Source organism: Macaca fascicularis, chromosome 9 (genome assembly GCF_037993035.2).
Source record: "Macaca fascicularis isolate 582-1 chromosome 9, T2T-MFA8v1.1".
NCBI lineage: Eukaryota > Metazoa > Chordata > Mammalia > Primates > Cercopithecidae > Macaca > Macaca fascicularis.
In genome coordinates this window covers 96528670-96543866 of record NC_088383.1, presented here as the reverse complement: position 1 = coordinate 96543866, position 15197 = coordinate 96528670, and the positions used below count along the sequence as shown (strand labels likewise).

At 42.8% G+C, this 15197-nt stretch overlaps 1 protein-coding gene across 4 annotated transcripts in view; it reads right to left on the bottom strand.

The window, feature by feature from the left end:
* PAPSS2 (3'-phosphoadenosine 5'-phosphosulfate synthase 2) overlaps nucleotides 1–12256 on the bottom strand; it is an 89535-nt gene extending 77279 nt beyond the window's left edge. Inside the window, exon 1 of one of the 4 annotated variants that reach the window (XM_005565877.5) lies at nucleotides 12138–12256. In XM_005565877.5, coding sequence (XP_005565934.1) covers nucleotides 12138–12164 — 27 coding nt within the window. In that variant the 5' untranslated portion in view covers nucleotides 12165–12256. Of the gene's footprint in view, nucleotides 1–11101; nucleotides 11205–11729; nucleotides 12014–12137 lie in introns of those variants that run through there. The other 3 variants (XM_074002158.1, XM_074002159.1, XM_074002160.1) reach the window with 3 other exon arrangements.
* Nucleotides 12257–15197: the final 2941 nt, after the last annotated feature.

Here is a 15197-nt window from a genome sequence, read left to right as displayed (position 1 = left end):
CTCTACTATTACATTGCCCCACAAGAAGACTGCAGGGAATTTACCTCATTTCTTTATTTTAGTGGCCTAATCTATGATTTGTAATACTTGTAACTACCTATTATGTAGAGCTACTAGGATAATTGATAACAACGTATGAATAAGTCTTGATGAGCATGATGAAAGAAAGGTATTATGCATGCCCAGAGGAACTCCGCTATAATACAGGGAGGTAGCAATTACCCTTATGGCAATACCACATGCATAAAATTGAGTCTCCTGAAATGTGTAACTGCAATTAGAAGATGCTCAAAGCCACACAATTATAGTGTTCAACCCAGGTTTCAGCTGCCCCTCCTAACACTAGCCCTGTTGGTGTTCCACTGTAGGCTGTACTTTGCTACCTCTCTGTATTTTCTTTATATATTTTCTAATTGGTTCTCATTATTAGGCTGTATATATAAAACAATCTCCCTGAATCACAAATATTAAAATTCTGTGCTGAGCAATGGAAATGCTGATGAAATCTAGTACATCCAGAGAACAGGCCTGTGGGGCTTTGGGAACTCATGAATTTGTAACTCATGAATGCTCGACTGTGCAGCACTCACATAATGAACAAGGCTGGGTCTAGAGTTATGTGTAAGTCGCTGCAATTATTTCTAAAAACACTTATTCTTGAGTGTATGCATTCACCCACTAGAACACTGAAGCCTTGTATTCTTAAGGTGAAATGTTGGGTTCAATTCCAAAGACTACTGTTCCTAAAACTGGCCGCAGAGCCTCATCCAAACTAACATTTATTGCCTTTTAACAGCATTTGCTAAAATCTGCATCTTCTAAAGATTACACAACATGCCAAAAAGCCCCTAAGGAAATCCCTTTCAAAGTGCCTGCATCATCCTTTTAGTCTGCAAAGATAAAATTAAAATGCATGTTTAAGTGATCAAAAGATCCTTTTGCATTCTCACAGTCATATTATCCATTATATATTATTTTAACTGAAGAAAAAAAAGAATGGTTGAAAACATGGGACTTGTGTTCCAGCTCTGCCATTTAGGGTTATGCATCCTGCGGCAAGTTACTTAGCCTCTACAAGCTTCAGAGTTCTCTACTATAAAATAGGGACAAGAACTACTTCATAGGTTACTGTGAGGATGAAATGGGATACTGTACAGATAGTCCCTGGACAAATGCTTGTTTCTTTCTTCAATTTGGGGAACCCTATTGGGTACACAAGGTGCCTTCCTGAATCCCAAGGGATGTTATTATGTCAACAAGGATTGATAACATAGTGTGATGTGTAAAAGGCTTTCTGAGTCATAGCCTCAACACCAAGAAGAAAATGGAAGAAACCGGGTATTTATGATGACCCAGATTTTTCCATTCCCTAAATGTGGCTAACTATGCAGAGACAACACATCCTTTAGACAGAATTTTGTATCCCACTGTGAAGACACAAATTCTGTGATTCAATTTCTATGCAGTCGCGATGATTCTTTTTATTTAATGGATATACTGCAGCTCCTCTCCAGTAAAAGACTTCAATTTCATCCCCTGAAATACACCCAGCCAATGCTGCTCTCCTCAGCATGAGTGTGTGTGTGCTCCATCCTTTTATACAATCATCTCCTGGGAACGGGAATATGAACCTTCCTAGTACCTATCGCTGAAATACTAGCCCAGGATTGCTGAAAAACTTGGACTCCCCTTACCTCTGTGTTAGAAGGAGACTATGCTCCCAAATCTTTCTTCCAAACAGTAAAGAACATACCTTTTACAATCCCATTATTTCTAGGCACTCCTCATTGATCGGTTGACAACCTCCTTAAGCGTCGACCTTGAACTGGGTCAAATTTTTATGTGAAAAATGCACTCGTGCTCTAGTTTCTTTTTTTTTTTTTTTACCTACATCATATTAATAATTACAACTTGGCTCAAGTATGGCAGCTTTAGCAGAAACAAATTATTCTGTTCATTTTTGCAGAATATTGACATAGCCATAAGGCTAGGCAATAAAAACTATTACAGGTTGAGTCTGAGAACAAATAACATTTATTTTCCAATTATTCACCTTATGTTACCATAAAGAAAGAAATGCGTGTGAGAGTGAGGGTAACATGTATTTGCTAATTTATGCCACTTACTCTTTTTTAATAAAAGTGCTGGGGAATGTTTCTCAACAGAATTCATTATTATTATCTTGAGATAATAGCAGTAGACAGCTGCCAGATATATTATAAATGAAACAGTAATACATTACTAGTTACCTAATCTAGCTGTGTTGGCTACATAGCATGAAGTCTCATTGCCTCTATGAAATAAACATCTTATTAACCACAGAGAAGCTAGTAAGATTCTAACTTCTCCTGTGGGTAACTCTCTAAAGACCCATTTCAGTTAAATGAACTCCCTTCAGACTATTTATTCACAACTTGCTTCGTGAGATGGTGAAGAGTCGGTGAGTTAACGTACAGGTCAGTGCTCAATAAATCATGGCAATGAACAGAATACAACAGAGTAGGAATTTTCTAACAAAACATGCTCTAAAAAAAGAAACTTCAGATAAATTCGCACATTCCACAATCGGAATTTTTATGTCTAGGCTTTATTTGATGTCTTCTTATTCTGTTGGCTAACTTAAACACAAAGGTCAAATGAAAAACTATTTTAGTTATGATTTGGTTATTTTTTAGTAACTACTCAAAACATTGTTTTACTAGTGACGCAATGGCCCAAGAGCCATAATTACTCATATAATTTAGGAAAACACTCTATTGGGAGTCAGCAATTTAGTTCCTGGGAAGACCACACATGGTTACTATAATCGACTTCATAGAACTTTGTGAACTTAGGAAGCAATGGAAATGGATGGATTTAGAGGTAAAACTGAACTGAGGCTTTGGTGTATAACTGAACTTGGTCCAGCCTTTACTGAATACAACTTTATCTGCATCGCATGCTATCTAATCAATGGCATCCCTTTTTTTGATAAAAACAATTCAACCATTTGAGAAGGTTTAAGGAAGACTGAGTGAGGTGGGAAAGGGTTTAATTTTCTAAAGAGAAACAGTACAGCCAATCAAAAGTATTTCACAATAGTCAAGTAACATCTTTCAAATACTGCTTTTTGGTCTGTATTTTCCGTCCCCAGAATGCCACAATAAAATGCTAAAGCTAAGTCAGAATGTAATAAACCAACTGGGAGGAAGTTTTGTTTATGGCAAACATTTCTTGTTGAATGAAAGAGGAAATAAAGCTATAGAAAATGGGCAGGGCCACTTTCAAAGAGCATGTCATAAAGAAAGAAGTGATAAGTGTGTGGCTGGGTAATTAGAGTTCTAGCTCAGTAGTAGTATCCCCACCCAGTCAATCCAAAGAATGGCCATAGAGCCTGGCACAGCTCTTAACGCTGTATATCAACTGTCATATAAAGGGCTTAAAAGTGAGCTCTTAATTTTCCTTTCCTTCAAAAATACTAGAATTACTTTTAAACACACACACACACTCACTTTTTAAGTAGAGACAGCCTTAATATAGAGTAAATAATGTTCAACTTAGTGGAAAAATGAATGAGGAAACATAAGAAAAGTCAGCTGGGAATTTTATTGCTTTTAGCTCAAGGCCACTGAAAGACTTACTGGGCAGAACATTGATAAATATAAAGGTGTGGATGGAGTGCTTCAATTAAAAAAGGCAAATGCTGTGTTTAGAATAGACTTAAAGACAGTGAATAGACTAAAAACTATAATTAAAGAATATAAGGCTTTGGTAGCTATTGCTAATTATGACAAATAGAGATCCTGGTTTGGTCATTCAATAAATATTGTTGAGTGAGTGAGGTAAACAAATATATAAGTGAGGATTTTCACAGGAACTGAAAAACGAAAAGATTTTAGAGACCTTAAGGAAACAAAGTAATACACATGGGACCCCCAGCAGAGGGCCAAAAAGTTAATTCATATTTTTAACACTAGCAAATGTATGAAAATAAAATTATCACTAACGCTTGAGTTGCTGACTTTGCTGGAAATTGGGAAGGCATGAATTATTCATAAATTAATAATGATTGGAGGAGGGTGTAGATGAATAGTTTATAGGGATAAAATCTCAGATTTTCTTCTAGGTGGTTTAAATCCATAAAGTCTACAAATGACTTTAAAAGCACACACCCAACATAAAATTTTTTTTAAAAAGTAATTATGGTATGAGACTGGATATAGATGCTTGGTGGATAAAAATCAATACTTTTCATAATAAATCAATAATAAAACATAAAGCAGGTGTTAACTAGACATTTAATCAACTATTGACTAGCAGAGAAATTATCACTATTAATGATGCAGCATTTGACATAATATATTTATGTAACTGTTTTAAAAAAATCTTTATTGTCACAGGCTATCTGCTTTTATTGCCAAAAGTTAATATTGATGCTACACAGATTGAGTTTGTCATGCTTATATTACAGTCATGCTTGCACGATAACAATTATAGCAAAATCAACTTCAGTAGTAAATTTGAAATGCAGAAAGGGATGCTGATAAGATTTTAAAGGAAGTCACATCAGTCAACTGATGGAACCCATTTTATACAGCACGTGTCATCAGAGGCAAGTTATATTTCAAGTTTTAATACAGTGGCTCTTTTGCACAGAGAAAAAATATTTTCATCTTGTGCACCAATTTATTGTTTGTTTGTTTTTTGAGGTTTTTGTGAGACAGGGTCTCACTCTGTCACCCAGGCTGGAGTGTAGTGGCATGATCATGGCTGACTGCAGCCTTGACCTCTAATACTCAGGTGATCCCACCTCAGCCTCCTGGGTAGCTGGGACTACAGGCCTGCGCCACCCATGCTTGGCTAATTTTTTGCATTTTTGTAGAGACGAGGTTTTGCCACGTTGCCCAGGCTGGTCTCAAACTCCTTCGCTCAAGTGATCCGCCCGCCTCAGCCTCTCAAAGTGCTAGGATTACAGGCATGAGCCACCACACCCAGCCAATTTATTGTAAATTTTTCAAAAATGTGGTGATCAAAAAGACAGGAAAAAGGAACAAGAAGACAAAATTTATAACAAATCCAATGCTATGATAAACCAATTAACCTTTCTGGAAAGCTTTAATCTTTATTAAAATAGAAGCAAAGCAAGCTTGGGTACCCGTCGGAGTCTGAAACAGGGAGTAGTGTCCTGCCCCTGGTGCTGAGCATCTGGAAGAAGGAGGCCAAATAGCCCCGAGGACTCTGAAAGGAGAGGGCATTGGATGTGCTTCTGGTCTCAGAGGAAAAGAGGGTGGGATTCAGCAGCCCCCCAGAGCTTCTCCAAGTCCCTGCATGGTCACAGCAAACTAGGAACCTAGTTCCCACACTCCTGGGAGTAGCGGGGACATGTCAAGGACCTTAACTAGTCCCACCAAATTCATCCCCCACGACCTCAGAGTTGTGCTGGAGCAACAAAACGACCTCAGGGTACCCAGGAGAGCATGAAAGAAGTAAGGAGAGGCCGGGCGCGGTGGCTCAAGCCTGTAATCCCAGCACTTTGGGAGGCCAAGACGGGTGGATCACGAGGTCAGGAGATCGAGACCATCCTGGCTAATATGGTGAAACCCCGTCTCTACTAAAAATACAAAAAAAATTAGCCGGGCGTGGTGGCGGGCGCCTGTAGTCCCAGCTACTCAGGAGGCTGAGGCAGGAGAATGGCGTGAACCCGGAAGGCGGAGCTTGCAGTGAGCTGAGATCCGGCCACTGCACTCCAGCCTGGGTGACAGAGCAAGACTCCGTCTCAAAAAAAAAAAAAAAAAAGAAGGAGAGTTGTTGAAACTGAAGGAGCCTTTTAGACAAGAATGCACTTGAATTGGACCAACACTAAGGATTGGACATGACAATGCACATCTCTAAGGATGTCTGCATAGGCAGAGACCACCAAGATAAGGTGAGCACTCCGCACTCCACGCTGTAGCACATCCTAGGGAAAAGGGATTAAATCAAAGATTTTTGACTAGCTACTTGATTGGAGTTCATGTTCATAAAGTACTCCTTTTATGAGAGTGGCACAGGTCTGCTAAGGTATGATAGGAGATGTTAATGATTCACAGAATCTAGAAAGGGTAGAGGTTTCTGTTTCCAGAGTGATGGGTAGGTTATTCAGATTGATGCTTCCACTGAAAATAACTGCAAATGCTAGTAATAATATAGAATAATCTAATTTAAAACAATAGGACAAGCATGGTGGCTCATGCCTGTAATCCCAGCACTTTGGGAGGCCAAGGCAGACGGATCACTTGAGGTCAGGAGTTCGAGACCAGCCTGGCTAACATGGTAAAACCCTGTCTCAACTAAAAATACAAAAATTAGCCGGGTGTGGTGGTGCACACCTGTAATCCCAGCTACTAGGGAGGCTGAGGCATGAGAATCGCTTGAACTCGGGCGGTAGAGGTTGCAATGAGCCAAGATCACACCACAGCACTTGAGCCTGGGTGACAGAGCAACATTCCATCTAAAAACAAAAATAAAACAACAACAACAACAACAAAAAAAAAAAACATTAAAAATTAAAACAACAAATAGCTGACAAAATAGGAAGAAACTATGAGGCCAAAATCTGGAAGAAAGCAAGAACTCAAAGACATAAGTAAGCAGAGAAGCACTTTTACCTTATAAGGGTATATTTGCTGAGAGGAGCATATATGAACTGATTTTGACAGCTTCACTGAGAGAGGTGGATCAGAAATTAAAGCCCAGAACCCACTCAGGTGAAAAGAAAAAAAGGTCTTCCTCAATTTAAGCTGGGCTCCTAAACACCACACTCTAAAAATAAGAGTGAACCAGAATAAAGCTACCTCCCACTCAGAGAGACCGCAAGGACAATTGTCTTGGCATAGAAAGTGAGTATAAAAGGGGAGGTGGTCCCTGGGAAGTTGTATTCACAATCTGGCCCTCATGTACAAAATAGCAATCGAAATTCATATCACCTAAGTCTTTAAAAAGTGGCAAATTCAAGTTAAAGTAGTCCTAGGCTAGGAGTGGGGCCAGACACCTGGCAGAAACAAAAGTAAATCCTCTCTGAAAACAAAGTCGTTCATCCTAGGCCTGAAAGAATCTCTGCAAGTAATTTTTCAGCAGTGATGACAAATACCCAGTCAAAAATTACCAAGCACATAAAGAGAAGAGGGGAGAGTGAGGACTCTAGGAAAAAATATAGATCCTAAGGGCAAATACATCCTCTAATGAATTCTCTAGCCATTTACTCATTCATTCATTCAACGAATATTGAAATATCGAAATCTGTGCCAGGATCAATGTCAGGTGCTGGGCATATAAGCTGTTTCAAGCGTCATATGAACAAATCACCTAGGGGCTAAAAGACCAGTTGAGCTGGTGTTATATTTATGTTGATTTACCTTTAGTTTCTGCATTTTCCTAAGACTTCCAAACACAAAGACTAATGAGTGCCCATTACTATTTAGTGATAGATTTTGAAATAAACAGAAATCGCCTAGGACTGAGATTGACATCATTGATGCCTTTCCCAGACTCTAATTCCCTAAAGGTTCCATATTAGAGCTAAGCCTAATTATCCCCTCAGCAAACCACAGAGTCACATGCATCAAGAGAAAAGTGATAAAAGACAAAGACAATTATCTCAAAGAGACATATAACTGAGTTAACCACATTTATCTTTTAACTGCACCGAAGTCCAAACAGATGATCTCATAAATGGTGATGGCATGAATTGGGAAACACTAATTTTAAGGCACATGTAGGAATGGTTGAAGGCACAGGAAGGGTGAAGAGAAGTTAGTCCAATATTTACTTTACGCATGGATTATCGTTCTTGGCCAAAGTTATTGGCAAAAACTCACCGATACTCTGGTATCTCTACACTAATCATCAACCAGTGTCTTCTATCCAGCTTATCACAATAAGAATTCAAATTGTCACCTCTATATTTCTTCATTTGTTTTTCCTTATTAAGTATTCTGGCTGGCCAAGCACAGTGGCTCAAGCCTACAATCCTAATACTTTGGGAGGCCAAGGCAGGAGGATCTCTTCAGCTCAGGAGTTCAAGACTGGCCAGAGCAACATAGTGAGACCTCATCTCTACCAAACAACAACAACAAAAAAAAAAACTTTAAAAGTTAGCCAGGCATGATGGTGTGCACCTATAGTACCAGGTACTTGGGAGGCTGAGGCAGGAGGATCACTTGAGCCCAGGAGGTCGAGACTGCAGTGACCCATTATAGCACCACTGTACTCCAGCCTGTCTCAAAACAAAACAAAAATACTCTGGCTGTTGTCATTTACTGAGCCTTCAAAACAGTATGATGGGTGCTTTTTTTTCTTTTTAGGTATGCCAAACCATGACAGTATAGTTTAATACAAATGAGATCACTACTGCATATGAAGCACTAACTCTGGGTCTGGCACTGTGTAAGACAATTTTTAGAAGTTATTTACTTTTCACCACAATTGTAAGTGGTAATTTATTATTACCCACATTTTACAGATGAGAAAACTTTAGGCCAAAGCAGTTACATCCTGAAACAGAAGTACGGGGGCGGGGCAAGAGGGTGAGTTTTGATGCTGGACAGACTCGAATTTCAATAGCGCCCTGCCCCTGGTATTTCTCCTCCCCTGAAGACAAAGCTGTTTCCTGAGATGAGAACTACTGTGGGGATGAGATGAAATCCAGTATGTCTGAGTGTCTGGCCTCTAGGAAATGCTTGTTTCTCCCTCCCTCCAGTGGTTACTCATCTAGAAATTCATGTCTTGCCTTAGGTAGTGTCTTTATACAGTTTTAAAAGTAAGTACTTCCAGCTGGGTACAGTGGCTCAAGCCTGCAATCCCAGCACTTTGGAAGGTCAAGGTGGGTGAATCACCTGAGGTCAAGAGTTCGATGCCAGCCTGACTAATGTGGCAAAACCCCGTCTCTACTAAAAATATAAAAATTACCTGGACGTGGTGGTACACACCAGTAGTGCCAGCTACTCAGGAGGCTGAGGCAGGAGAATTGCTTGAACCTGGGAGGCGGAGGTTGCAGTGAGCCAAAATCACTCCTCTGCACTGGGTGACAGAGTGAGACTCCATCTCAAAAAAAAAAAAAAAAAAGTAGCTACTTCTAGAAAAATAATGTTATACTGTACACAGTTCTGAAAATAAGGAAAAGGTAATTAGCAGGGCATGATGGCAGTGCCTATAATCCCAGCTACTTGGGAGGCTGGGGCAAGAGAATGACTTGAACCTGGGAGGCGGAGGTTGCAGTGAGCTAAGATCATGCCAGGCTACTGCACTCCAGCCTGGGTGACAGAGCGAGACTCTGCCTCAAAGAAAAAAAAAGAAAGAAAATAAATAAGGAAAAGGTTGATAATCCCTTACATCTATGGAGAGCGCTGTGGTTTTCAGTATCTTTTCACTCCTTTCCAATTGTTGTCTTATTTGATCCTTCGTAAATAACTTAATATCTCAGTCAATGTTTTCAGATTGGGTGTCTCCAGAACATAACAGCACTGTCTGTGGGCCTTGAAAAATGTTAATCCAGGAAATGATGTAAGAGGAAAGGCCCAGGCCTTTGCCTTCCCTTCTTTCCAGTCCCCTAGAGGCAGTCTGTCCCTTTCCCTCTCCTGGGTGTCTAAGCGTGCCTATAGGGAGTGGGGGTGGGAGGGTAGCCAGGGTTGGAGGTAAGTGAGGGGTGGAAGGGATGAATGTGACCGGTAGCTGTTTCTTCGGTTTCCATGGTAAAGATGCATAGCACAGAAGGAATGTGCTACCTTCCTTTATAAAAGAACACTTCATTTATTTTTTCTACAGCTTATGAAAAAATCATCCTACACTCTTTCATTTAAACCAAAACTATCTCCTCTTCCTAGAGTGGTCCAGAGAGCGTGGCCAAAAAAACCTGGAAAAGAGGTATCTCCCTTTCCCCCTACCCCACCCAGTATACCACCTGGCACACAGTAGGTGCTCAACAAATATTTGAAGTTACTGTAGTGGGTGCTGTGTGAATTAACTATCCTCTGTTGACAGTGCAGTAAACGATGTGATGATTCCTGTAAGACCATAAAAGATCAGCTCAGTCACTCCCAGGCTAGCTTGTGAGGTCAGCAATACTTACTTATCAAATAATTGATTAGTTCAGAGGTCACACAGTGGACAGATTTTGCTTTGGCCTGTAAGGTTTCAAAACACATTGTGAATGAACATTCAAAGCTTGAGAGATTCCACATGCATTTACAGCTGGCTTGCTGTGAATAGTACCGACAGTACCTATCTAGCCCTTTTGGGAACTTGGTTTGGTACATGGGTTATAACTGCGTTAGACTAAATCAAAATTCAGAAAAGTTCCATTTCAGTTAGCTGTTTCAGGAGTTCATTTAATGTTGTCTAAAACAGACACACACATATAGCCACCCAACCAAAAACAGAAGGTTCAGAATGTGTAAATACAAAAACCAAACCCTCCAGCCCTCAAATTTCTCACTGCTTCTGACTGTACAGAGCCCCTACAATTGATTTGTAATGACCCTGTTCTCAAACCCTCCTCTTCCTGGGCTCCTGCCAACCAGAGGCATCAAGAGGAGAGACCACCTCGTCCTTTTCTAAGGCTTGACAAAGCCCCCCATCACAACTGAGAAGGAATTCTTGATGCAAGCAGAAAAGTGTGAATTATAACCCCACTGATATAAAAAGCTAGTGGCACAGAGGCTTGCCATTTAGAAGACACTATTTAGGATTTTACAGAAATTAATCACATTAAATAGGAATAAAATACAAGTGATTTTCATTTATTATTTTAAAAATATGTTACAATGCTGAGAGTCCCCCACTTAAAAATTACTCCTGAGAAAGGCAACTGGATTTTGATGAAGGTCCCTTCCCAAATTGATGTCACCTACACCCTGGACCCTCCTGCTGGTCCAGTATGGTCCCTGGAAGCCACAGAGCCCCCACCCTATTCTCTTGCTGCTCAAGTGACCCTTCCAGTCCTGCATGGCCCCTCCACACTCCTTCCCCACTTCTTGGCTTTATATTTTGTTTTTTTTTAAACATCTCCCTGGCCCACCACAAATACACCTCAAAGATATTTCGGTAATTCACATTATATAAGAATAAACATTTATCAGGCACCTACTATGTGTCCGTTGCAAGTCTACTCACTAGAGAGAGATCAACCCATTCAGTAACCAGTACAATCACCTGAGGCTTGCAGGATGGTGGCTGAAGATAGAATGTTCAGCGGCCAGACTGCTGAGTGAGATTTTATCAAGGCTTGCTGACCACATCTGACGTGGCCCCAATGCTGTCTAGAAGGCGCCATCCAACTCTATGAGTCTATGATTACTGCTCCCGTTTTTTTTTTCAGCTTTATTGGGGTGTAATTGACAAATAGAACTGCTGCCATTTTTAAGAATGCAAAATTTATAGGTGCCCATGTTGCTGGGAAAGAAACTTTTCTCTTTGACACGCCCTCATATTTCCCATTAAAAGAGGACAGCTCATCTTATTAATTCTGGGTAAAACTGTGTCTCCTCAACACAGTCCCCTCATCTTACTCCACCAAACCGAGGGGCACCCTCACCCCTCATTACTGAACTCGAGATGCCACCCGATGCCGAAATCAAGCCAGAGGACTAAATCCCGCCAGCGTAGAAATGCTATTTCCTCCAGTTTGCCTCGATAATTGCAGTTTCCTCTATGAAAGTCCGTCATTAAAGTCCACTCCAAGGAAGTTCCCATAGACAAAACCCCAGCGACCAGACCTGGCAGAAGGGAGTCAGCTCGATCTGCTCCGAGACCCTACAGAAGAAAAGGCGGGTCTGGAAGAGCTCCTGGGAAAGAAAGGGGATTTCCTGTCCCTGGTCCTGGATCTAGATCCAGACCCACTTGAGAAGCTCGGGAGGTCTCTCGCGGGCGTGGCGACCCCAAGGAGCGCAGATTGCCAGAGTCGCAGGGTGGAGAGGGGCTGCAGGGCGACGGCTGCCCCGGGAATTCCACACAGAGCCTCTTTCTCCTGCTTCCCTCCGTGCCCTCCTCTTCCTCCTCCTCCTCGTCCTCCTCCAGACGCCCCATCCCGGGGAGGGTGGGACCCAAGTGCCGGAGGATTGAAGGGTGGGGGTCGGCGCGTGCAGCGCGGTGGCGGGGAGGGAAGCCGGCGCCTGGAAGCCTACCGTCTTTTGCTTCTTGATCCCCGACATGCTGGTTGGCTGCGGCGGAGCCCGGGTCCCGGGAGCAGAGACCAAAGGACGCAGGGACGGCGGCGGCGGCGGCGGTGGCGGCGGCAGTGGCTGCCGGACTCCCGGGAAGGAGGTATAAAAAGGCTCCGCAGACACGTCGCACTTCCCTTGACCAGCCCCCTTCTCCTACTCCTCCTCCCGCCACGCTCCTCTCCGCCCCGTCGGTTCCGCAAGCAGCGCTCAACCTCGGGGACCCGGCCGCCGCCGCCTGGGCGGGGTCCCCGGCCCGGCCTCTACTCGCGGGCGCGCGCTCCGCCAGCCCTGGTCCCCAGCGAGACCTTGCAGCGGAGCAGCAGATAGCACCCCCGGCGCGCGGCCCGGGGTCAAGTTCACCCTGCCCGCCCCACCCCCGGAGGGTCCCAGAGCGTCCTCCACTCCCCTCACCAGCCTCCCGCGCCTCTTCAAGGAAGTCGTCCTGCGTCTAGGACCTAAGAGCTTATTTGGTTAAGGGCAAAGATGCTTGAAGCCGCCAGTTTGTTAGCAGGATCCTCATATGCAGTACTAAAAACGAAGGCCCACATTCATGGATCCTTACAATGCACTCCGCTGAGCTCTGCCTTAATTCTCATGGGCCGCCTCCATTCTGCCCCGACCCCAGGCAGCAAGTCCTACTAACTCCCCATTTTACAAACGAGGCAATTGAGGCTTTCAGACTTTGCCAAGATTATATTCCAAATGAGGGGATTCAAACCCAGGCTGTCAGCCTCCGCAGTGCAGGCTTTCTCCACCAGCATCATCACACATGGTGATCACTCCCAAGGCTCACAGCTTGTCTGTTCACTACGCATCGTGCTGAGGGGGTTACATGCACTTCTTCCATTCCTGCTCACAACAGTATCGTCGGGTTACAGGTATGGACCTGCGGAGGCACGGCCCCTCCTCACAACGTCAAGCAAGTGGCAGTGGCCAATGGAAGTCCAGCGACTTGTTTCAGTACACCCCCAAAGTAGCACTTCTGTCCCACTGGAATGGGCCCCCAGGAGGAGGAAAGGAGGGACAAGTTGAGCAGGACTAGTCCTAGGGCTCCAAGATTTTACCAGAGGTCAGTGTGAGGCAACCCTCTGAAAGAACCCAAATGTCAAGGCCCAGTAGAAGTGAGAGAAGCTCTAGTGACAAGCACTTTGGGGGCAGTCACTGGGTCTCACGCCCCTTGTACCTTAATTGACTCCTTGTATAATGCCACAAACAGATGGATATGACCATACCCTCAAAAGAAGTAATGTGACACACAAGGACCACACTCTTCATTCCCACTCTAGTGTTCCTGCTGTGAGAGAGTTGGAGTAATATTCTAAGGAGGTGAGAGATGGGACTTTTCTTTCATACCTAATTGTATTTCTGGAAGACTGCCAGCTTTCCAGACAGACACTTGATCTGAGTATTCAGTGACTGCCCTTCACCATGGGAAGGTGGGAAAGAAAAATAAATCAGGAGTCAGAAACTTAAAAGGCAGGCTGCATGTCTGTACAATCTCGAGTTGTCGTTTATTTATTTTCTTACTCATTTTAAGGAAACTGCCACCACTCCCTTCCAATGTAAGCAGCTAGGCGCAAATACTGAGTTTGAGTTTCTGTTCTGCATACAAACTAGCACATTTTAAATGTATATGAAATTGAAATTGCAACATCCTATTCTTATTTCATTGGAAAAATCCTTTTATATTAGTTTCTGCCATATCTTAGACTCTGCCAGATCTTGCCCGAAGAGAAGGTAAAGTAAGTGTGAATTAAAAAATAGCAATTTGCGGCCAGGCACTGTGGCTCATGCCTGTAATCCCAGCACTTTGGGAGGCCGAAGCGGGCAGATCACCTGAGGTCAGGAGTTCGAGACCAGACTGACCAACATGATGAAACCCTGTCTCTAGTAAAAACACAAAATTAGCCAGGTGTGGTGGCACACGCCTGTAATCCCAGCTACTTGGGAGGCTGAGGCAGGAGAATCGCTTCAACCCGGGAGGCAGAGGCTGCAGTGAGCCAAGATTGTGCCGTTGCACTCCAGCCTGAGTAACAAGAGTGAAACTCCATCTCAAAAAAAAGAAAGAAAGAAAGATAGCAATTTGCATGATTATTATTTTTTTATATTGCATCTAAAAACAAAAAGCTATCTTCTTGAAACAGAATCAAGTTAAGGACAAATACCTAAGGGCTACTTCCTGGGAAAGAAATATATGATTGTTTAGACCTGGTAGATGTTTTGAGATCATTTGTCCAATTTCCCCATTCCTGTATTTTACATATGAGTAATGTAAAACTGGTCCTCAGGGAAGGGAGGGCATCTGACTGTAGTCACTAGTTAGGAACAGAGCTAAGGCTTTAACCCAGGTCAGCCTGACTTCCCAAGTGCTCTGACCCCAAATGTCCTGTCCACTGAGTCACTCAGCTTCCACACCAACTATTTCAATACCCCCTGATAACTGTAAACGGGACTGCTTATCTTGTTTTAGATTTCATTCATTCTCAAAAATTATTTTAGAATAGATACTCTTACTGTGAAAATGGAGGCCTCAGTTCTTTTGGACTCAAGCTAGGCTGTTTATGACCCTTTGATGTCACAGATCACCAGTTTAGTCGTGATTCAGCATGGCAGTTTACTAAAAAGCAAAACACTCTCTTTTTTATTTTCTCAGAGTCTTTCATTTTAAAGGCAATTATTTTGATTTCCTTTTCATCTCGCTACCCTCTTGCTCTTAGGAGAGGACATTCTTTCTGAAAAGATATGAGCAACGAGAAACTTAATTTTCGGAGCCTATGATTCTGACATATAGGAACTGGGAGAAGGCTCATTCAGGGGACAGAGGAAGGGTTGAGGTCTTCCGCTTCATGCATACACACAGTCCGTAACTTCTTCAGTCGTGTTCCCTCCAAGACTCCCCTGAAAAGCACCACAGATAACATTGTACCAATTGATCATCCCTGATACTACTGATAACATCTACATGAAGGTTTCCCCTGTACCACCCCCTCTCCCACCATCATTTTAATTTCTTCCAGAAAC